This window comes from Suricata suricatta, chromosome 6, assembly GCF_006229205.1.
Source record: "Suricata suricatta isolate VVHF042 chromosome 6, meerkat_22Aug2017_6uvM2_HiC, whole genome shotgun sequence".
NCBI classification, from domain to species: Eukaryota; Metazoa; Chordata; class Mammalia; order Carnivora; family Herpestidae; genus Suricata; species Suricata suricatta.
The window spans coordinates 106,904,546-106,925,909 of NC_043705.1; the positions used below are offsets into that span (position 1 = coordinate 106,904,546).

Below are 21,364 nucleotides of genomic sequence, written 5' to 3' on the forward strand. Positions count from 1 at the left end.
TCTGTGGCTGAGACAGTAGGCAGTGGGGGACACAGGCCAAGAGGAGAGAAACTTGCCTGTTTTCTGGGGGCCAATGATGAGGAGCTTTGGGAAGCGGTCACATGTCTTCTCCTTGGACCAGATGTCTTTGTGGCGTTTGTCCTCACAGGGGTCCTAAAACAACAGTGGAGGGAATGCTGGGGTGGGGGTGGGGGCCCAAACCCAATGAACAGACTCCCCTTGCACATGGATGTGTGGCCGTTAAGTGCTGCCAGGTAGAGTCACTACATGTGTCCTCGTCACACCTCCAGCTCAGGACACTGACCTGCGAGCAAGCAGGGACCACTTCTGGTTAGTCTTAGTAGAAGTTCAGCCCCGTGCCTGGCACCAAACAGAAGCTCATGAGCACCTGTTGAATTTACCTGAATGAGCTGTCAGCGAACTTTTTCTACAGAGTTTAGTAAATCTTTTGGTAAGTGTTTAGTAACTATTTTAGCCTTGAGTACTATCTGGTCTCTGTCACAACTACTCAACTCCATCGCTGCAGTACTTAAAACAATGAGTGTAGATGGATTTCAATAAAACTTTATTTATAAAAGCAGACCGCAGGCCACATTTGGCCCATGAGTCATGGTTTGTTGAACCTCTGGTCTGAACTATGAGACTGCCATCGATTCCTGCTTAGCTTCTGTGTCCAGATTTTGACAATGCCCAGGGACTGACTTCCCCAAGAGCTGCCCCCTCAAACCTTCCCATCAGTCCCCTCTCCTGTGGTACAGAGCCTATGAGCATGAGAAGGACTATCTGAGTCTAACCAGGCCATGGGGCACCTGGTTGGCTCATTTGATAGGGCATGCAGCTCTTGATCTTGGGGTTGGGAGTTCAAGCCCCATATTGGGTGTGGAGATTACTTAAAATTAAAATCGTAGGGGCGCCTGGGTGGTTCAGTTGGTTAAATGTCCAACTTCGGCTTAGGTCATGATCTCACAGTTAGTGAGTTCGAGCCCCGTGTCGGGCTCTGTGCTGACAGCTCAGAGCCTGGAGTCTGCTTTCAGATTCTGTGAATCTCTCACACTCTTTCCCTCTCTTGCTCATGCTCTGTCTCTCTCTGTCTCAAAAATAAAGAAAACATTAAAAAAAATTTTTTTTAATCTTAAAAAAAAAATAGTCTAACCAGGTCAGGCAGTTGCTTTGACCCATACTTGATCTACACTGTGTTCCTTTACAGGACTGTAATGCTTTTTCAGAAGGTGTGCATGAGTATGCGTGCATGTGGGTCTGTGTGGGAGGGGTGTATATGTGGATGCGTGAGAACAAGCAAGTCCACCCAAACTGGAGAGCAGGTGTGCACCTGAGTTTGCACGCGAGAGAGTACAAGGGTCTGAGGGCCAAGCCCAGGTCTGGAGTGCAGGCCTGTGAGTGTGTGCATTTCACCTGTGTGACAGGACCCCGGGCCACCGCCCTGCCCAGCCACCCACCTGCCAGAGCGGGTCCTTCTCCTCGGAGAAGATCTGGAAGTACTTCTGGGCCAGCTGCACAGGCGGCAGCGTCTGCAGCCGGAGGTTGGTCCAGGAATGCAGGAAGCGCACCAGGTGCTTGAAGGTGTACAGGCCCAGGCGGTCATTCCCGTAGTTGGACAGGTGCGTCATGAAGATGCTGATCTGCTCCGGGGGAGGGAGGGTGGGGGGCAGGGCTGCTCAGCATCAGAGGCCCCTCCACCCCCCTTCTGGCTCTTCTGGCCTTGCAGGGGCTTGCAGACTCATTCTGCGACCTGTCCAAGGTTTACTCGGGCCATTAACACACTCGCTGTGTGGCCTTGGCCGAGGCACAGCCAGCAGAATCCAGGTCTGACCACCAACTATTACAGCCCTGAAACGGGGAGCTGACCTACTGCGCAGTCACTTGGGTGTTCCTTTGTATTTTTTTGGTGGGGTGCTCGCGGAAGATAAAGACTACTCGGTTACCCCGTAAAGCTGAATAACACCACCACTTGGTATCTCCTTAACAGTACTGAAGTGTGGATGATTATTTCCATTTTACAGGTAAGGAAAGAGAGGGCCAGAAACGTGGATAGTTTAAAATATATGTATTATATTTTATATATGTATATTTATATATGTACTATGTAGTACATATATTATATAAATATTATATAGTACAGTATACTTATATATGTATTGACATATGTATTATAATATATACATGTAGTTTATAGATCATGATTTACTATGTATAGTAATATAAACATTTACGTATTTACACACACACAAAAAGCTGGAAAGAGAACGTAGACAAAAATGCTAACACTATTGCCTTGAAGTACACGATAATGAAAGGAAAAAAAGAAAAGACAACTCGATTCCCTTCCCATGGTCACACAGCGAGCAGGGACAGAGCCAGCACTGCAGAGGGGGCTCCCGGACTCCTGGCCCTCCTGCCTGCTTCCACCCCCTCCTCCCGAGGCCCAGGAAAGCCAGCCTGGGCTGCAGACAGGCTGTCCGGCAGCGGCTCCCTCCCCACCAGCCGAGGGCTACGGAGCACTCACAGGATTGAGGAGCACGGTGAGAAAGAGCTCGCCCCCATTGATGATCTTGTCCAGCTCGCTGGAGCCGCCAGGGTACTCACTGTAGAAGATGGTGTGTGTGAAGAGGCCGCAGGTCTGCCGCGGGAGGACCTGGGGTGGAGCGGGGAGAGCTGTGGCGGCTCGGGCCTGGATGCGGGCCCAGGACCCTTCCTCGGGGAAGGGCCAGGTATCTTCTTAGAAAGGGCATCCTCTTGTGCGGCCACACAGCCCCCACCCTTGGGAGCCTTCTCCCCTCAAAGACCACGAGCCTGTGCCTTTTACATACTTCACTGCTATTTTCCGTTAACAAAATGAGCAGACCCCACAGTAACAGACATGAGCAAGAAGGTCTGTCCAGCAAGGGTCCCCTCCAGTCACACCTGCAACCCCCTCAACAGCATTAGAACCTGCCTGGCAGGGCTCCCAGTCACGTACCAGTTCAACTGCTGATTCCCTGTCTCCTCTCATAAAACTGGACTCCAAGAGAGGAGGGAACTTGCCTGTCTGGTCACCACCTTATCCCCAGAGAAAATATGAATGCCTCGTACCCAGAGGTCAGTGGATGGATGGATGGATGGATGGATGGATGGATGAACGGATGGACAGATGAAAGCATGAATCCGGCCTTCCCACATAGACCCCATTTGGACTATTGACAATTCATCCTTCCAATGTCTCGGGCCAAAAACCCTGGAACCATCCTTGACTCATCTCTCCCTCCCACACCTTACATCCAACGCATTAGCAGATCCTGTTGGCTCTGACCTTCCAAATAAGTCCAGAATCTGATTGCATCCCAACTTTGCACCCTGGTCCAAGCCACCACTATCTCATCTGGAAGACTCAGTGGCCTCCTAACTGTCTCCCTGCTTCCCACTTTGTCCTCTGAAGTCTCTGTGACTCACAGGAGCCAGAACAATGGAAATCTTTTTTACTTTTATTTTTTTTTAATTTTTTAATGTTTTATTTATTTTTGAGAGAGAGAGAGAGAGAGACAGCATGAGCAGGGGAGGGTCAGAGAGAGAGGGAGACATAGAATTGGAAGACAGGGTCCAGGCTCTGGGCTAGCTGTCAGTGCAGAGCCCGACCTGGGGCTCGAACCCATGAACCGTGAGATCATGACCTGAGCCGAAGTCAGATGCTTAACTGACTGAGCCACCCAGGCGCCCCTGGAAATCTTTTTTAAATATGAGTCTGATCATAACAACACTCCGTGTAAACCCTCCCATCTCAGAAGAAACCTAATGTCCGTCCAAAGGCCTTATGTGGCCCTCCATAATCAGGCCTATCACCTCTCTAACCTCGACTCCCCCTCACTTGCTCCCCTCCAGCCATACTGGCCTCCTAGTTGGTCCTCAAACATGCCCAGCACAGACCACCCCAGGGCCTTTGCACATGTTTTCTCTGCCTTGAATGCTTTTCCTCATATGGCAGCATGGCTCACTCCTAGGAGGGACCTCCGTAGTCACTTTACTTCAATCAGCTTCTCCTCTCATCTGGCACTCCCTATCTCTCTTCCCTGCTTGACTCTTTTCCACAGTCCCATCACCATCTGACCATACATTACCTATGTTACACATTTATGAGCACACTATCTCCTGCCACTAGAATGTCAGGTCTACTAGGGCAGGGACTTTTGCTGGTTTTGTACACTTCTGTATCCCCAGTGCCTAGAAAACAGACGGAGACAGAGCAGAAGCTCATGAGAAATGTCTCTGTGAGCAAACAAATGAGACCGAGGCCTGTCCCCCATCCTTACCAGAGGTCCCTTTAACAAATGTCCCTCTCCTGGTCCCCTGTCCCGAAAGCTAAGAAGGAGCTCCTGACAGGCCAGACTGGCGGCCCACCGTCCCTGGGGCTGGTATGAAACCCCTGGCCAGGTGGCCGAAGCCGTGCTTCCCCGGACGATGCGTGCGCAGTGGCCGCCCGGCCGGCGCCCACTCACCATGATGCCGTTGTGGATGAAGCCGCGGCGGTGGCGGGCCGGCTTCAGATGGGGGTACTCCTCGGTGCTGGTCACGCGAATGCTCCACACCTGCTTCCAGGCCTCGTACAGCTGCACGTGCACAGGGTACACGCCCGAGTGGTGGGGCGCCACGGCGTAGCCCATGTCTGTGGGAATGCCGTGCTCCTGGGGGGAGGAGGGCCAAGGCCGGTGAGCATGGAGTCCCTTCCCCACTGGGCCTTGTGTCCCCTTTGTAGAATGGGAGAGAGCGATCAGAGGCTAGAACGGCAGCACAGTGGGTCCAAGCCCTTGCGGTACAGATGGGAACGCGGAGGCCCAGGGAGGGAAAGGATGTGCCCGGAGTCTTGGAGTGAGGGACTGACCAAGCTGGGACTCTTAACTGGCAGCCCAGAGTTCTTGCACTCCGTCCAGCTCCCAGGAGTGAGAAGCAAGGACAGACGCTTTTCCTGCGGGTCGTGGCCTCTGATTGGCTGGTGGGCCCAGGCTGAGCCCATACCTGGGCCCCATTCCCTCTGCCCTGAGCACCAGCCCCAGCTCTCCCGAGCTTTCCACTCTGGCCTGAATAAGAAGAGTTTGGGTTCAGGAAATAAACAGGCCTGGATCAAAGTCCTGACTGGACCTTGTCCTAGCTGCTGTGGCCTCCCTGAGCATCGCTTTCTGGTCTAAAAGTAAGAATATCGAAAACCACCTCTTGGGGCCTCTGTGAGGCTTCAGAGAGACCGCGGCTCATAAAATGCCGTCAGACAGAACTGCCAAAGCCGTGAGAGGCCAGCAGCCCAGCCCCCAGCCCAGCCCCTGGCCCCCCCAGCCCAGCCCCACAGGGAATCTTACTCACGACAGCGAACTTCTTGTTCAGGGCCATCTGCTCGGCCAACACCGACTGGTTGTGGAAAAGGTGGGGCTGCATGTGGCTCCACATGTGGGGAAACCACCAGAACTCCTTCACGTACGACAGCAGCAGGTCATCCCCAGCGTCCTCAGCGTCAGTACCTACAGCCAGAGCACAGGGAGCTCAGCCCAGCCCCCACCACGAGGCTCTCCCACCAGAGCTGGTGCCTGGGGGTGGGGGGAATGCAGCCCCAGCCCGCCTGAGAGCACTGCCTGGGAGACGTACCTGAGCCTTGGCAGGGGAGCAGGCAGACCCCCGCCCCTCCCCAGGGCCCTGCATTCTGGCCTAGAATGTGGATTTCACCCAATGCGTGACTTCGGCCGAGTCCCTCTCTTCCCTGAGCCCTTGGGCCCCATGTCTGCACCCCATGGTTCAGAGGCAATGACAATGGTTTCTCCTAGCTCTGACATGCCTGCTCTGATCCCGTTTCTGCTTTCCTATTGGGCCATTTGGCATTTGTCTTTCACTTAAAGATCGGAGAAGTTCTTTAAACACGTGCAGGATGTCTAATCCTGTCTCATGCATATTGCCACCACTGCCCCTGATATGCCAGGTGGGCTGAGAATGTGAAAAATGCACACGGACAACCCAGAATGGCTCCTGTTTGGCTTTAGGACCCTGTTGCACACTTCCGCTCCCCCCCCCAGAACTGTGGAGTTTTAGGGTTTTTCCTAGAATTCAAGAGGGCTTTCCATACCGTGGCCCAAGCAGGAAGCAGCTATAGGAAATATGTACTGCAAAGGACCGATCGGGGGTCTTTCCCTCTTGCCCAGCCCAGAAAATCAGCATTTGAGGAACTAGAGAAAGCCCAAAAGATGAGGGAAGGCATGAATCAGGCAACCTACACCCTCAACCTCAACTCTTAAGACTTGAAAATAAAAAGGCAATGGCCACCTTTGGGGTGGGAACAATTATAGACATTCTTACCTTGTATACTATATATTTCTGTAATGTTCTTAAAATTCAACCAATTCCTTTTTAAGCAGACATAGGACAAATAATTTTAAAAGATGGAGGTAAAGGGGAGAGAAGAGGGAGAAGATGTCCCCCAAAGACAGCATAGCCTGAAGGGCAGGGAGGCCTGAGTGGGGGCTATCATATTATTGCTGTCACCAAATGTCCTCTGCCTGGGGCCGTGACTGCTCTGTGAGCTGTTGGATCGGGGGAGGCCACAAGGGTCAAATGTGGCCCCCATGTGGCATGTCAGCCCACCTGCCGCCCTCAAGGACACTGATGCTGACGGCCCCTGGAAGTTGCTCGTGGGGGCAGAGCCAGGCCCACTTACCTGTGTGGAAGAATTTCCCTGAGTAGCCCAGGTTGAAGGTGAAGTTTGGGATGTGCGTGCGTAGTTCATTCTGCGTATCAAACAGGGCCTAGGAGAGGCAGAGCAGGAAGGAGCGAGTGGGGGGGAAGCCAGGGGCACCCTGTTCTTCCCACTGACGGCCCAGAAAGACCCTGCTGCTGCAGGACCAGCTGCAAAGTTTGTAGGGCCCAGTAAAAAAATGAAAATGTGAGATTCTTGCTCCAAAATTATTTAAAATGTCCAGAAGGCAACCGTAGAGCATTGACCTTGTACAGGCCCCTTCTGAGTGTGGGGTCCCACAACCACAAAGCCAGCCCTGTGCCACCACCCCCACTAGGCCTCGGGCGAGAAAAAACCTGACCCTGGCTCTGCTCTATGTCCTTGAGAAAGCTTTGTAACCACTCCAGGCCTCAGTTTCCCCAACTGTGAAATGAAGATAATAATATCTCCCTGAAAGGGCTCTTGGGACGATTAAATGAGATACTGTGTGTAAAACTGCTGGACGTTTCAGTAAGTAAAGAGGTGGCATCGCCGTGTCCGTGGGCACTGCCACTGGGAGCCTCCTATCTGTGTCTGTCACATGCAGAGGATCTCTCAGGAAGTGCAAGGCTGATGTCACAGGACAGAGACTTCAAAGATATGCTGTGTACCCAGCAACGCAGTGCCCCCATGCACGGCACACCCCACTCTCGGCAAGTCAATGAAGGGATGCTGACGCTGTGGAACAAACACACGCTTGTACTCTGGAGCTGGGACTCCAAACGTCCCCACCCTGCACAATGCACAGGGCCGCTGAGAAACCCACAAGAGACTGTTGTGAGGGCACTTTGCAACCTGGACGTCCTGGCCCTTCTGGGGCCACCGCCGGCATCCTCCAAGGCCAGGCGCTATCTGACGGATGTGCCTGCTCTAGCTGTGTGGCCTCGGGCAAGTGACTTGACCTCTCTGAGCCTTACTGCCCTCCTCTGTAAAACGGGACTTCCAACAATACCCACCTCACAGGGCTGCTATGGGGATCAGATGAGGCAGTGCACAGAACAAGCGAAGCACAGAGCCTGGCGTTTGCCAGACGCTGAACACGCAGTAGCTGTTGGTGTTATGTAAATTGCACTGTACAGCCAGTACTGTACCCACTGATGAGCGACATTCATGTCTCCAAAAGAAAGGCTTAGGGGCGCCTGGGTGGCTCAGTCGGTTGAGCGTCCGGCTTCGGCTGAGGTCATGATCTCGTTGTCTGTGGGTTCGGGCCCCACGTCGGGCTCTGTGCTGACAGCTAGCTCAGAGCCTGGAGCCTGCTTCAGATTCTGTGTCTCCCTCTCTCTCTGACCCTCCCCTGCTCACACTGTCTCTCTGTCTCTCAAAAATAAATAAAAAACATTAAAAAATTTTAAAAGAAAAAAGTAAATCTTAAAAAAAAAAAAAAAGAAAGGCTTAGTTGTATCCTGTGCTTGGGATGAAGGGACACGGGGAGGGGAAAAACCTCTGCCCTTTCAGACTCATAAGGATGTTTAAGGCGAAGGGGATCCTGGCTGGCGAAGCACTTTGCCGTCTGCACTGAGCAGAGCGCGCAGAAGAGGGTGTCTAAGTATTCTTCGACAGAAATAGCTCCAAACTGCTATCCTCCCTCCCCAGTGTAAAAATGGGGAAGATAAGAACCAAGTAGGGCAACTCAGGGCTCGCGGGGGACACGGTGAGCCCAGTAGCCTGGTTTCCTCATGGGATCAGCCCTGAGCCAGTGCCAGGGACCCCCCTGGACAGGCAGCCAAGACTGTGGTTGCAGAGGAGGGAGTGGAAGACCACGAAGTCTACTTTGTTGGAAGTGGCTGTGGCATCGCATGAAGTCTCCGAGCTGGAAGGCTCAACAGGAATCATCTTAACACTTTCTTTCACCAGGACCGCCCTTGAGGAAGTGATATCTCGGGAGCAAACACAAGGCATAAAGCAGATCAAAGACAGCCAGTCCCAGAGACGGGAGCCAGGAGGGCTCCGAGAACCAGGCTTGTCTGCACATACCGCTGAGAAGCCCCTGGGGGTGCCAGGAAACAGCCTGACAACCTCCCATCCGCCCCTCCTGTCAGGACTCCACTGAGGCTCAGACACCAGAAGGGACCGCCCAGGTGTGCCAGTCAACGTAGGGTCAAATTGATCTCGACTCCCTGGACAGTGCCTGCTTCCCAACACCATTCACTGTGTTCTCCTCCTCTGGAGGTGTAAGGAAGAGGAGAGCGTTCACCCCTGACCCAGGCAGGAGGACCAATGCTCCCACAGCCTCCCCTCGAGGCCCCAGTGCTCCCTCGGCCTCCCCCCCCCCCCCCCCCCCCCCCCCCCCCCCCCCCCCCCCCCCCCCCCACTAGGCCCTAGTGCTCCCTCAGTCTTCCCCCTAGGCCCCAGCGCTCCCAGAGCCTCCCTCGCCCAGGGCCCAGTGCTCCCATGGCCTTCCCCCCAGGTCCCAGTGCCAACCCCAGCAGTAACTGTAGGATGCCAGGGAACACAGCACCCATTCACCCACTCGCGGACTCACGAAGGAGGAAAGCACTCCTCTGAGAAGTGTCCTTCGCTATCCTAACATCAAAGGGAAGTCTGGGATTGGTGCTAATCTCGTAAGGGAGGACTGGGTCAGCAGGCGGCAGTATCTGGGCAGAATTTAATCCCCGGGCTTTGTTTTCCTTGGCTCTACAGTTGTGCTTGCCCTCTATTTATGACAACCGGCACTGATTTCCTCATTTACATGAGCGATCGTTTCCTTTGCAAAGAACTCTGAGTAAAACAGAGAGTGGATGAAAACGGCATTTTAAAGCTTCCTTAATGGTCTCGATTTGGAGGCTTCTCTTTAGCCGTGATGCATGTGAGTAAAATTTCGTGGTTTGCAAAAATGCTTTTACATACACTTTTGTTTGGCAAACACTTTTTGAAATAAACATATGCATCCCGCTATTTATACAGCCCTCCGTTAAATGATGCCGTGTGTATGATTCCAGCTCTAATTCTCGTCTGAAGAGTTTCCTGGAGGCTCCAGTACTGACATCAACATTTCAGACCGTGAAAAATCAGGTCTGGATTCAAAGGCGCAGAGGCAGCCCTGCCCAGCTCCCACCCTGCACTTCGGTGACTGGGTCTCGCTCCCTCCCTTCCCAGAAGTATGTTTCCAAGTTCCATGCCCCAGATGCAAAATTCCTCTATACTGGATCCTTCAATATAACTTTCAGGGACGCTTTCATCTGACAAAGCAATTCATAAAGCCAACTGGCCAAGGGAGGGGGGTCAACTGCACCGGGGGGATGCAGACGGCGATGACACACTGGGGTACCCCAAGGTTTGAGGGCAGCGAGGCCCTGCCTTACGTGCCTGGCCCCCCCACCCCCGGCCGTACCTTCACGTCCTCCACCTTCATGCGTGTGCCTTCCTTGCCCACAAAGATGTCATCGATGTCCACCAGGATGTAGCGGTCCAAGGGCAGTGAGAGGCGCTTGCCGGTGAGGAAGGCTACAGCATCGACAAAGACAAGCTTGTGCAGCCAGAAGTTGAGGTTGTTGCCGAAGAGCACGCGCTGGATGCCATCGTGGAGGCCCAGGTCCTGGACCACGGTGGCGTGCAGCGCCGCGTGCAGGCCGGCGTCCGCGCCCAGGTGCGGGATGGACTCGGACGAGCGCGTCTTGGCCAGCAGCACGGGCTCGTAGGTGGAGTGGTTGGACTGGAACACGGTCCAGTCCTCGCCAGGCAGCACGCCCTTCTCTACCTCGCTGGGCCGCGTCACGTAGAGCAGTGGGGACTTGGGGTTGATGCTGCAGTCCTTCAGGCCCAGGTTTGAGTGCAGGAACAGGGGGAAGCCTTTGAGCTGCGCACTCAGCAGGCTGTTCTCGTTGGCCTGGGGGCGGAGGGGGGAGAGCAGAGTCATCAGATCCAGAACCCCCAAGGGACCACAGGGTTTCAGGTGGGGACTGATAATAGTAGTGTCAACAGCATTCTGTCTAACATTCATGGAGGCCTTATCATGTCCCCCGCCCCATGCTAACCTAGCTGTGCAAACCCAGCTCCACCCATCACAGTCATATACCGGCTAACACGCATGACGTGCTTACCAAAGCCAGGAACCCATGGACCTGGCATGCATGGATGCTGTTAATCCTCACAGTGACCCCACGATGGAGGCATCACTGTGATTCCCATCTTACAGATGAGGAAACTAAGGTCCAGAGAGTCTATGTATCTTGCCCAAAATCACACAGAGAAAAGTCTTAGCAGTTGAGAGCTCAGACTCTGCCACCAGACTGCCAAGCTTCGGGCAAGTCATGTAACCTCTCTGGGCCTCCGTGTCGTCTGCTGTAAAATGTGGCCACCAATGGCAAACACCCCATGGAGTGGTAGAGGGCGATTCTGGCAAAGTGCTCAGGACGGGGCCGGCAACATCACCAACTGCTCATTCGGTCCTCATACCTGCCTCAGGAGGCTTTATTATCCCACTTCATGGGTGGGGAAACTGAGGCTCCGAGGGGATGCTGCCCTCAGTCACACTGAGGTGGGAGGTATCACAGTGACCCAGCCAGAGGGTCTGCCCCTGCAGTCCACACACTACTGGCCAGCAGGCCCCCCTGCCTAGGGTCTCCACACTGGCTTTTGCCACACAGTCCTTTACTCAGGAGAAATGTTAGGTGGAAGCCAATGCAGATGAGATCAAAGAAGAGGCGTGGGCTGGGGGTGCAGGAGCAGACAGTCTGACCCTTAGAGTTCCCAGTTCTCCAAATGCACCTAGCACCCGAGCCCCCCAGCCCCCACCCCGGAGTCCAGCTTCTTGCCTCCCTTCTACTCCTAGGGCCTGGCACTGCCCAGCTGCCTGGGATCTGCAAATAGTGCCCAGGGCACCCCCCTCTCCTCTTCCCAAGACTCACACACTGTCCCTCCCCTTCCCAGCCACCTGCTTCTGGATATGGTACAATTCGTCCTTGTCCCTGTGCCAGTTCCATTCTGTATTCTTGGCCTGAAAAACTCCTGATCATCCTTCAAAACCCAATGCAAATGCCCTCTTCTCTGCACTGGCCTCCCTGGAGCCAGGTGGGAGCCTTACCCGCACCACGTTCGCCTTGGCTGCTGCGGTATCTGTTCAGGATCTCTGTCTCAGCAGTCTGCCCTCTCAAAGGCAGGAGCTATATCATTTCCACCTTTGGAGCCCTGGTGCCCAAAACAGGCTTGATACCCAGTGGGAGCAAACACACGTTTGATGAGTTAACTAGACTTTTAAAAAGAATAAAAAGGAGGGGCGCCTGGGTGGCTCAGGCAGTTAGGTCTCCAATTCTTGATTTTGGCTCAGGTCTTGATCTCACGGTTTGTGAGTTCAAAGCCTGTGCCAGGCTCTGGGCTGACCGCATGGAGCCTGCTTGAGATTCTCCCTCTTTCTCTGCCCCTCCACTGCTCTCACTCTGTCTCTCTGAAAATAAACTTTTATAAATAAATAAATAATAGAATAAGAAAGAAGAGACAGATCCCTAGTGCCTGGCACATGACAGTTTTTCAGTATGGGTTTCATTTGTTTATTCCATAACTACTCGCTATACCACATACTATGTTAAGTGCCAGGGATACAGTGAGGAAAAATAGATGTGGCTCCTGCCCTCATGAACCTTAAAGTCAAGCAGGTAAGAAAGACAGCAATCAAAATTGCAGAAATAAGTATAAAACCTCAGTGTGGCACATGCTACCCAGAAGAATTTCATGGTCCTGGAGGAGTCAATACCTGGCCATAGTCAGCTGGCTCAAGGAAGACTTCCCAGAGGGGCTTTTGAACTGAGATTTAAACAATGAGCAAGTATCAACCAGTGGGAAAGCTGGGGTTACATTCAAAGAACAACAAGTGCAAAGGCCCTGAGGAAGGCGAGGACTCAAGGAACAGCAAGAGGCCAGCAGAGTGATCAAGAGGGAGAGGAGGAGATGAGACAGGAAGGTCAGCTGGGGCCAGATCTGAGGACCCTGGAGGCTTGAAGTGGCAGTGGAGGCCATCAAAGACTCTACAAAGGGTTTGGAACAGAGGGATGACAGGTTCCAATTTGCATTTTAAAAAGACCCATCTGGCTGCTGTGTGGAGAATGAGCAGAGTGGGGCACAGGGAAGGGCATGAGGCGAGAGGGGAAGGTAGGGCAGTACAGAGGACCACCCAGGAGGGCTGGCCAGGGAGCACTGCACCAGGACACTCAGCTGAGGACAGAGCCGTGTCCCGGGTAGAGCTGCCTCTCCCCAGAGGGTGTCTTTTGCTGATATCCACCATGCAGAAGTGTTTTTTTTCAATTCCCACAAAGACTCTGCAGGGCTCTGGCCTTGTAAAATGCAACACCGGACCTGCATTCGATTCTCCACATACCAAGGGCACCTGCCCACACCTCACCCTGTCCTGAGCCAACCTGGAGTGTTGAGACCCAACGCAGAGTCCCACCCTGACAGGCCACTCCGCCCAGCCCCAGGTCCACAGGACCCCTAAGCCAGCACTGGCCAGCTACTTGGGCCATGTGGGTGCAGAGGCAGTGGGGCCCAGTGACATTTCAGGCCCTGTCCGTCACCTGCTGTCGCCTGGGAGACCACTCTGGATCACAGGCACAGGGGGATCCCATTTCAAAGCCCCGTTCCTGAGCTGACTGCCAGGCGCTGGGCAGCTCGGCCAGCTGCCCAGCTGGGAGACATCAAGGAAGAGAGAAAGCCAAGTTGCTGATCGTCCACCCCAGTGGGCAACAAAAGGAATGGAGAGTAAGCCTCAGCATCCCAGAGACTGACCCATACTGCAAGCGTCAGCCAATCTGAGGGGGACCCCTCCTGTTCTCAGCACTGAGGACCCCAGTAGAGCTCCCAGCGAAGCCATCCAGGTAGAGAGAGGAAGGACCCTGCCCTGGGACTGCCCTAACACAGACTCGGATGGTAAGTAGCTGGATAACTTCGGGACGCCCAAGGTTCCCAAGGTACCACTTCCGCGCATCTCAGGTCCCCACATCTGTCAGTCCGTTTGCTTGGACAGTCTCAACTGTGGTGGGTTGGAAAGCATGAGTGTGGCTGTCAAATCCTAGCCCTGACTGACTCAGCTATGTTACTCCAGACAGCCATTTCACTTGCTGAGCCTGTTTCTCACCTGAAAATGAAGTGCCTGCTTCACAGGGCGGTTGTGAGAATTACACACAGTAAGGCTTGCGAAGCACTGAGTTCAGTGTGCAGCACACAGGGTGCAATGAGAGAGGCTGGGTGGCCCTTGCCACTCCTCTGCTGGGATGTGCTCAGCCCCGGGGCCCCTGGAACCATGAGGCTGAGATGCGACAGTGGCAGGAACCAGGGTTCTCACCCTCAAGGACCTCCTAAGGGCACAGGTCAGAGCCACGAGACAGACAAAGGCGACCACAAGCTGTGTTTGTTGAACAAGGAGATGACAAAGTGTGGCAGCTGCCATCGACGGATGGCAGAGGGTGCGACCCACTGCCGTCTTCAACATGGCCCAGTGAGGCAGGGGCTGTGACGGGCCCCACTTTACAGATGGGTTGAATATCCTGCCTCAGGTCGCTCTGCTTGAAAATGACAGAAAGGTCTGAACCTAGGTCTGGAATCTTCCAGCACCTGCTCTTATACTTCCAGTGGGTACTGGAAAGCGAGAGTCCTGAGACCTCTGGGGTCCACAAACCCTCTGGGATCTGTGAGCCCAGCGCATGCACGGATGAGGGGCGGGGGGCGGGGGGGGGGGGTAGGGGTGCCTTGTGTGAAGAGCCAGAAGACGGAGCTTGGCCACCAGAGGGCTCCATTTGAGCAGAAAGTCCCAGGCCTCCAAGGAGGGGTCTTGTCTTACACAATATGGTAGGAAGAATGCAGAGACCAGACTCTCCAGTGACCCTTCAGGAAGACTGGGAATGTGACCCTGCTCCCCAGGCGCGTGTTCACCTTCTGTACAGGGAAGAACTGGGGCTAGATAGAATCCAAGCGCCAGCAGACCAACTGTGCCCCCTGACTGGTCCCCAGAGACTACGGGGGGAGCCGTGCGCTGACGTAATTTCTGCTACATAAATGGCATTTGAGGCCCTGGACTCCTTACACAGTGCGGTTGAGACAACAGCCTCTCCAGCCAGGCTTCCTGGGTTCAAATCCTCGATCTGGACTCATTAGAGAGACGATTAGAGACATTTCTTCGCTGCTCTGGGCCAGTGTTTTCTTTTCTCTTAAATCAGGATGATAGCCACCTGCCTTAGAGGCCAGTGGAGGGACGTTCCATGAGCTCATTCACAGAAAGCCCATGGACGGTGCAGGGCTCTGGGTGAGCACTCAATAAATGTCGGCCATTGAGATGTTTTCCAGCCCTGGGGCTCTGAATCAAACTTAATGAAGTTCATGGCAGGGAATGGAAGAGTCCAGGTTTGGAAAAGAAAAAAAAAAAAGCAGACAATGAAGGGAGTCTGAGGTTAGGCTTCTGTAAAGCCAGAAATCAGGCCAGCATTTCCTAGAGGCTGCTCTTTGAGATAAAGGGTTTTGTGATCAGGCCAGCTGGGAAACAAACCTCACCAGGTTGATCTACTTGCAGGACTTCTAAGGGCCTTCAGTTTCTCCGCCCACAAAACCCTTTTTAGTGGCAGAGCAGCCTGCTGCATTAATGCATGAAAGGACACACCGGGGGACTCCTCCCCTGGGTCAGGCTCCTCCCTACCCCGAGCACAGGGCCCAGTGCACACATACACATAGGCCCCATCAGCGGATATGGGCCGTTTCTGACCTGCTCCTCTCCCAGCTCCCACCAAGCAAGAGCCTGCTTCAGGACCTGTCTCCTCTGCCGGGAAGGCCCTCTGCACAGACAGCTATGCGGCTCCTTGCCTCACTTCCTCCCAGCACTCTGTCATAACCTTCTTGCCCATTCCATCAGAAACAGTGTCAAATGCCCACCCCCTCACCCCCATGCCCTTTCCCGGCTTTACTGCTTCTTGTACTTGTCACCACCTGCCACTTGGTATGTGCACTTCCTCGTTGTCTGCCACCCACCCCACCCCACCGCACTGAAATGTCAGCTCCGTGACAGCAGCAAGGGACTGCATGCTCTGATCACCACTGTGTCCCCCATGCCTAGCAAAGGGCCTGGAACACAGTAAGTGCTCTGTAAAAATGTGCTGAATGAAGAGATGCATGTCCCCACGCGCCTCCCTAGAGTTCCTACCACCCACCTTGAAGAGGAGAGTTCTCTGGCCAGAGCCTCTAGATTCCCCTCACCCAGCCATTCCCAACTTCCTCCTCCCCACAGACAGCTTCTCCACGGCACATGCAGCAAGGACTCTGATCCCAGCAGTCATTCTCGGTGCCCCCACAGAGCCCAGGGGGGTTCACCTGCCCACGAGGATTTCTTTCTCCTCTTTCCTCCAATGCAAAATGGCCCTGTTCAGGAGGTGCATAAACGCCACAGCCCATAACAGCCAAGAGGAAGGAGCACAGGATCCAGAGCCCAGACCATCTAAGTCTGCATTCAAATCCTGGCTCTCCCACTTCCAGGCTACTTAGCCTCAGACACAGAACCCTCCCAAGTCTCGGTTTGCCCTTCTGCAAAATGAGGGCATACCCCATCCCTTGGGAGGGCTGCCATGACATTCAAGGGACCTAGCCTCTCCCACTGCACACCCATTCCCAGGGCTTCCTTTGGGCAAGTGCCCGCGGTGTGCCAGGTCCCATGCAATCCCCTGCCATGTACTCCTAAGAAAAGCTAATACTTAAAAAGCACTTACTAGGGGGCGCCTAGGTGGCTCAGTCGGTTAAGCGTCCGACTTTGGCTCAGGTCATGATCTCACGGTCCGTCGGTTCAGGCCCCGTGTCGGGCTCTGTGCTGCTAGCTCAGAGCCTGGAGCTGCTTCAGATTCTGTGTCTGACCCTCCCCTGCTCTCTCTCTCTGTCTCTCAAAATAAAATAATAAAGACTAAAAAATTTTGTTTAAAAAAAGCACTTATTAGACAGCAGGCACTCTGTGCTCCGAGCGCTTTACATATACTCACCCACTTACCCTTCATGACAATCCTGGGAGGTAGGGGCTACCATTATACCCATTTTACAGATAAGAAAAGCCAGACATTCAGCCATTGAGGGGAGACATGGGCTTCAGACTCAGCCAGAGCTGTTGTCTGCTTGGGAACCAGCCCCCCCCACCCTCCCGCCGCTGCGTACCTTGAAGAAGCCAATGATGCCCACACCGTAGGCCACGCAGTACTTGTCCAGCAGCTCCCGGTTCCAGGCATCCAGGTTGACGTACTTGAGGATGTTCTCGTAAATGATGAGGGCGAAGCGGCCGCGGCCCTTGTCGGTGAGCGTGGGCATGTCGCCCTTGCCCGGCGCGATCTCCGTGCGGTACTTGAAGCGGCTGGACTCCAGGATGGCCACCACCTCCTGGCCCAGCTGGGAGTAGAGGCTCTCCACAAACACCAGCACCAGCGGGTCCGTGCGGGAGGGGGCAGCCGCCTGCACAGGCTTGAGTGGCAGCAGGCGGCTGGGGGCCACCGGGGGCGTGTCCCCGCAGTCGGGCTCAGGGCCACCGGCTGAGGCTGAGGACGGTTCCAGGCCGCGCCTCCAGCCATACAGGTAGTAGGCTGACACAAAAACGCTGAACAGGCAGAAGACGAACAGCAGCAGAAGGACAGCCTGCGGGGACACGTGCCGACACAGCCTGCGGAGGCGAGCCAGGGCGGGCATCCTGGCCTCCGGAGGCCCGCCTGCCCTGGCTGCCTTCAGGCCCTGAGCAGGAGGAGAGAACACAGTCGTCCACTGACCACCGAACTCAGTCACTTGGCAAGCGCGGCCCTCAGCGGGCAGCAGGAGTGGAGGACCCAGGCGCCCGGCCCTTCCTCCCAGCCAGGGGCACAGTCCGCAGGCCGGTTGCGCTCCTTCCTTCCTCCGAGCGCCTTTATGTCACCATGGCAAACCCCCACGTGGTCCTGTGCACAGCAGAAGTGCCCCCAGGGCGTCAGGGCCTCCTGGGGGGGCTGGGCAGTGGGCTGAAGGAAGAGGCGCAGGCCCTGGGGTGCCTCATGCCGCTGGCTCAGTGGGGCCCCTGGGGCCAAGGCTGTGGAGAGGACAGAGGAGAGCCAGGGGTGAGAAGTCCACAGGATGTGGGGACACGCGGGCCCTGACCTAGGTGGGCCCAACTCAAGGGCTGCTGCTGCCCAGCCTGGCTCTAGAAATTCATGCAAGCTCTCTGGGCCTCAGTTTTCCTCTTTGTGAAACAGGGTTGACAACAACACCTTCCTCACCGGAGGCTCAGGGATGAGGTCCCTGATCCTAATGTGCATAATTCGCATAAATCATTTAGAGAGTCACCAAGCATCCGGGTGTCCACAAGGGTGGTGGCTGTTTATTATAACTACACGAGTCCAACACTAGAGCTAACAAACTCCAGAGGCAGGAAGGACAGAGTGAAACAAACATGTGTAAGGCCTGGGAGCCAGAGGTGGGGTTCTGAATCACAGCTGAACACCACATCCTCACCCACACAGCGCTTCCCCACCCATTTCTCTTGTCTGAATGGGCCGAGCAGCCTTATCAGGCAGCCAGGACTTGGGGTTCCTGGGTCCCTCTCTGCCCCATTCCCCGCCCAGAGCCTCTACCTGTATTAATCTCCCTGCAGAGTAAGTGAAGACCACACACCCACACCCGCTAAACTAAGGCCCCAGTTTCCTCACCCCAAACACCAGCCCCTACCACAGCCCTCCAGTCTCCCTTGAACACAGTGGAAACAGCTGCTTAAAGCTAGCAGGAGAGACATAGGGACAGGGACAGGCAGAAGGTGTGAGGGTCTCAGCTGACACAGCCGGGGAGTGAACATAAGCCTTAGACTTGCACTTGGCCCAGGGGGGAAGATCTTAAGTCTTGGTCCTGGGAGGTCCAAGACTACATGCTACACGGTGCCCTGGGTGTGGGCGCAGCATACCAGAGATCAGACAATTGCACTTCTAAGAACTTATCTCAGAGGTTATAATTGCAGAAGTGTGTAATGATTTCCCCACAAGAAGACAAATCCCAGTGCTATTTACAGTAGCAAATGCCCAACCACAGGGGGTTGTCCTTAGCAATTATAATGCAAGCATTAGATAGAAGCCCAGGCAGCCACTTACAACATTTACAGTATGTGGAAGAAAAGACATTTACTGACATAGAAATATGATTACCATACATGTTGTTAAAGCAGAAAACATTTATTAAACACTACGCATGGCCATATTTCTGCTGAAAATGGTTATGCAGAAGCCAGAAACTGGTACTAAATTGAAACAAACAAAAAACCAAAGTGTTAACAATGATTATCTCGGAATGATTTTTATTTTCTTCTCTTTGTTTCCTAAATTTTCTATAATACTCATTTACTATTTTTGTGAACATAAAATTTTATTTGTTTTAATTTTTTTAATGTTTATTTTTGAGAGAGAGAGAGAGAGGGAGGGGCAGAGAGAGAAAGGGAGACGCAGAATGTGAAGCAGGCTCCAAGCTCTGAGCTGTTAGCACAGAGACTAACGCAGGGCTCAAACTCAAACTGTGAGATCATGACCTTAGTCAAAAATTGTACGTTTAACCAATTGAGCCACCCAGGTGCCCTGCAAAACAAATGTTTTTAAAAGATGTGCTCAGGGGACACCTGGGTGGCTCAGTTGGTTGAGCTACGGACTCTTGATTTCAGCTCAGGTCATGATCCCAGGGTTGTGGGGTCAAGAGCCACATAAGGCTTCACACTGCTAGAGATTCTTTCTCCCTCTCCCTCTGCCCCTCCTCTACTTTCACACTCTCATAGATAGATAGATAGATAGATAGATAGATAGATAGGTAAGAAAAGAAAAGATGTACCCAAAAGCAAGAGACAGGAGTCTGAAATGAGGGCATGTCTAGGCCACCAGTGTTGCTCCCACTTCTGCCAATGACATGCTGTATGACCCAGAGCACACCCTAAACCCTCTCTGGGCTTCCTGCCTGTTAGCAAGGAGTTTGGGCCAGACGTTCTCTGGGAGCTCTTCCACCTCTGATACTCTTTAACTCAGTCCCAGTCCCTACTCCATGCCAGCACCATGGGGAACTCAAGGCAGCCAAGAAAATAGGCACCGACAATGCAGGGGGGTGAGTTTAATAGTGGGAGGAGGGTGTTTGAGAGGACTCAGGGACACTCAACTCCCCTTGAAGGGGAGAGGGAGATCAAGGAAGACTTTCTGGAGGAAGTGGTTCCCGAACTGACCAGAAGAACAGTTGACCAGGGGTAGGAACACGTGCCTGAGCTTGGAGATAAGGGACTGTGCAAAGCTTTCCAGGGACTCCTTGCAATTCCAGCTGAGAGCAGGGGAAGAAGGAACAGGTTTCCTGGGTGAGTCTAGAGGGCTGGGGTGACAGTCCTGTTTATTTCCAGGTTGCTACTGCGTCCCTTTTCCCACTGATAGGGGCAGCTCTCTGCCCTGTGGCCACAGCGAGCCCTGCCCCTTGGCCATGCACAGGACCAGCTCCTGGGGAAGGACAGCTGCCCGGGATTTGCCTGCCATGCCTGGGGGAACCTGCCCACTCCGGTTACCCAACCACACCTCCCCTGCAGGCCTGGGTGCTGAAGTCACTGGCCCTTGGTCTACTGTATTAACAAGACTTTCCGTGTGCATGCCAATGACACAAACAAGTCTCAGGCACCCAGGGGTCAGAGACTCCTGTGGGAATCTGACAACATTTTCCCATAAAAAATACACATAGCTGCTGAAAAATCTTGTAACAGTTTCAAAGCATCTAGACCTCATGTCTGTGGACCTGAAGTCCTCTGTTAAGAGAGCCTTAGGGTCACACGCAGACCGGAAGCGGTGGGCTCCATTCACAGCCGAGCGCAGCCACCCGGCAACTGTGTGATCTTGGGCAAGTTACTTAGCTTCTCTGTGCCCCCAGTCTCCTAATCTGTAAGACAACAAAGTTGCACATGCTCTCATGGCTGTGAACATCGAATGAGTTGACACACTGACAGCACACAGACCATGCCTGGCACACAGCACCGAGTAAGGGTCAGCTGCACTTCTTACCTCGCACACCTGTTGCTTCCTTAGTGTAGTCACAGTGTGGGTATAACTGAGCCCACCAAGCCTGATTAGGCCAGCTTCGTGCTCTCTCTCAAGGCTCTAACAGCCAGTCCTTGGAATCCCAAATCCCCATTTGCAGAGGCCCTGGCCTTTCCCTAGAGCCAGATGGACAAGCAGGGGCCAGATGGTTAGAGGCCAGGAGGCCAGAGAGAAGGCAGGGCAAAGGCCAGGCCCAGGAGAGGGTAAAATGAGAAAGAGAGGGGGCCAACCAGCCCATGTCCCCAGAGAGGCCAAATACTCTGGGGTAGGGGTGGGGAGAGGGCTAGATGCTTCTGTGAACCAAGTGCCGGCCACCAGCAGGCAAGGGGTGCCTCTGCCACTATCCCCCACTGCAGCCCTCTCAAAGGCCTGGCGCCAGACCCTCCACCCCCACCTGCATTCCAGAGCCCCTGTGGCTCAAGGGATGGAGAGCTGGGGGGCTTCTAATCCCCTTGGAGCCACCAAGTCCTCCAGGACAGCTGGGGGCTGAGGCCCCAATGCTCCCGCTGCTGCCCAGGGCCTGCCTGGGTCTTGCCGACATCACCAGCAGTTTTCCTAAACTCCAGCCTCGCCCAAGCAGTCACCAATCTTGGTCATGCATCCAGGCCTTTGCTAATGA

General features: G+C 54.1%; 1 protein-coding gene across 2 annotated transcripts in view; it reads right to left on the bottom strand.

The window, feature by feature from the left end:
- The window catches only part of NDST1 (N-deacetylase and N-sulfotransferase 1), a 54,791-nt gene that overhangs the window by 15,126 nt on the left and 18,301 nt on the right, over positions 1-21,364 (bottom strand). For both annotated transcript variants that reach the window (XM_029943036.1, XM_029943037.1), the window contains exons 2-9: positions 16,850-17,741; positions 10,071-10,565; positions 6,683-6,770; positions 5,344-5,498; positions 4,488-4,673; positions 2,525-2,653; positions 1,458-1,640; positions 57-153 (exon numbers count right to left, since the gene is read on the bottom strand). In XM_029943036.1, coding sequence (XP_029798896.1) covers positions 57-153; positions 1,458-1,640; positions 2,525-2,653; positions 4,488-4,673; positions 5,344-5,498; positions 6,683-6,770; positions 10,071-10,565; positions 16,850-17,371 — 1,855 coding nt within the window. In that variant the 5' untranslated portion in view covers positions 17,372-17,741. The remainder of the gene's footprint in view (positions 1-56; positions 154-1,457; positions 1,641-2,524; positions 2,654-4,487; positions 4,674-5,343; positions 5,499-6,682; positions 6,771-10,070; positions 10,566-16,849; positions 17,742-21,364) is intronic.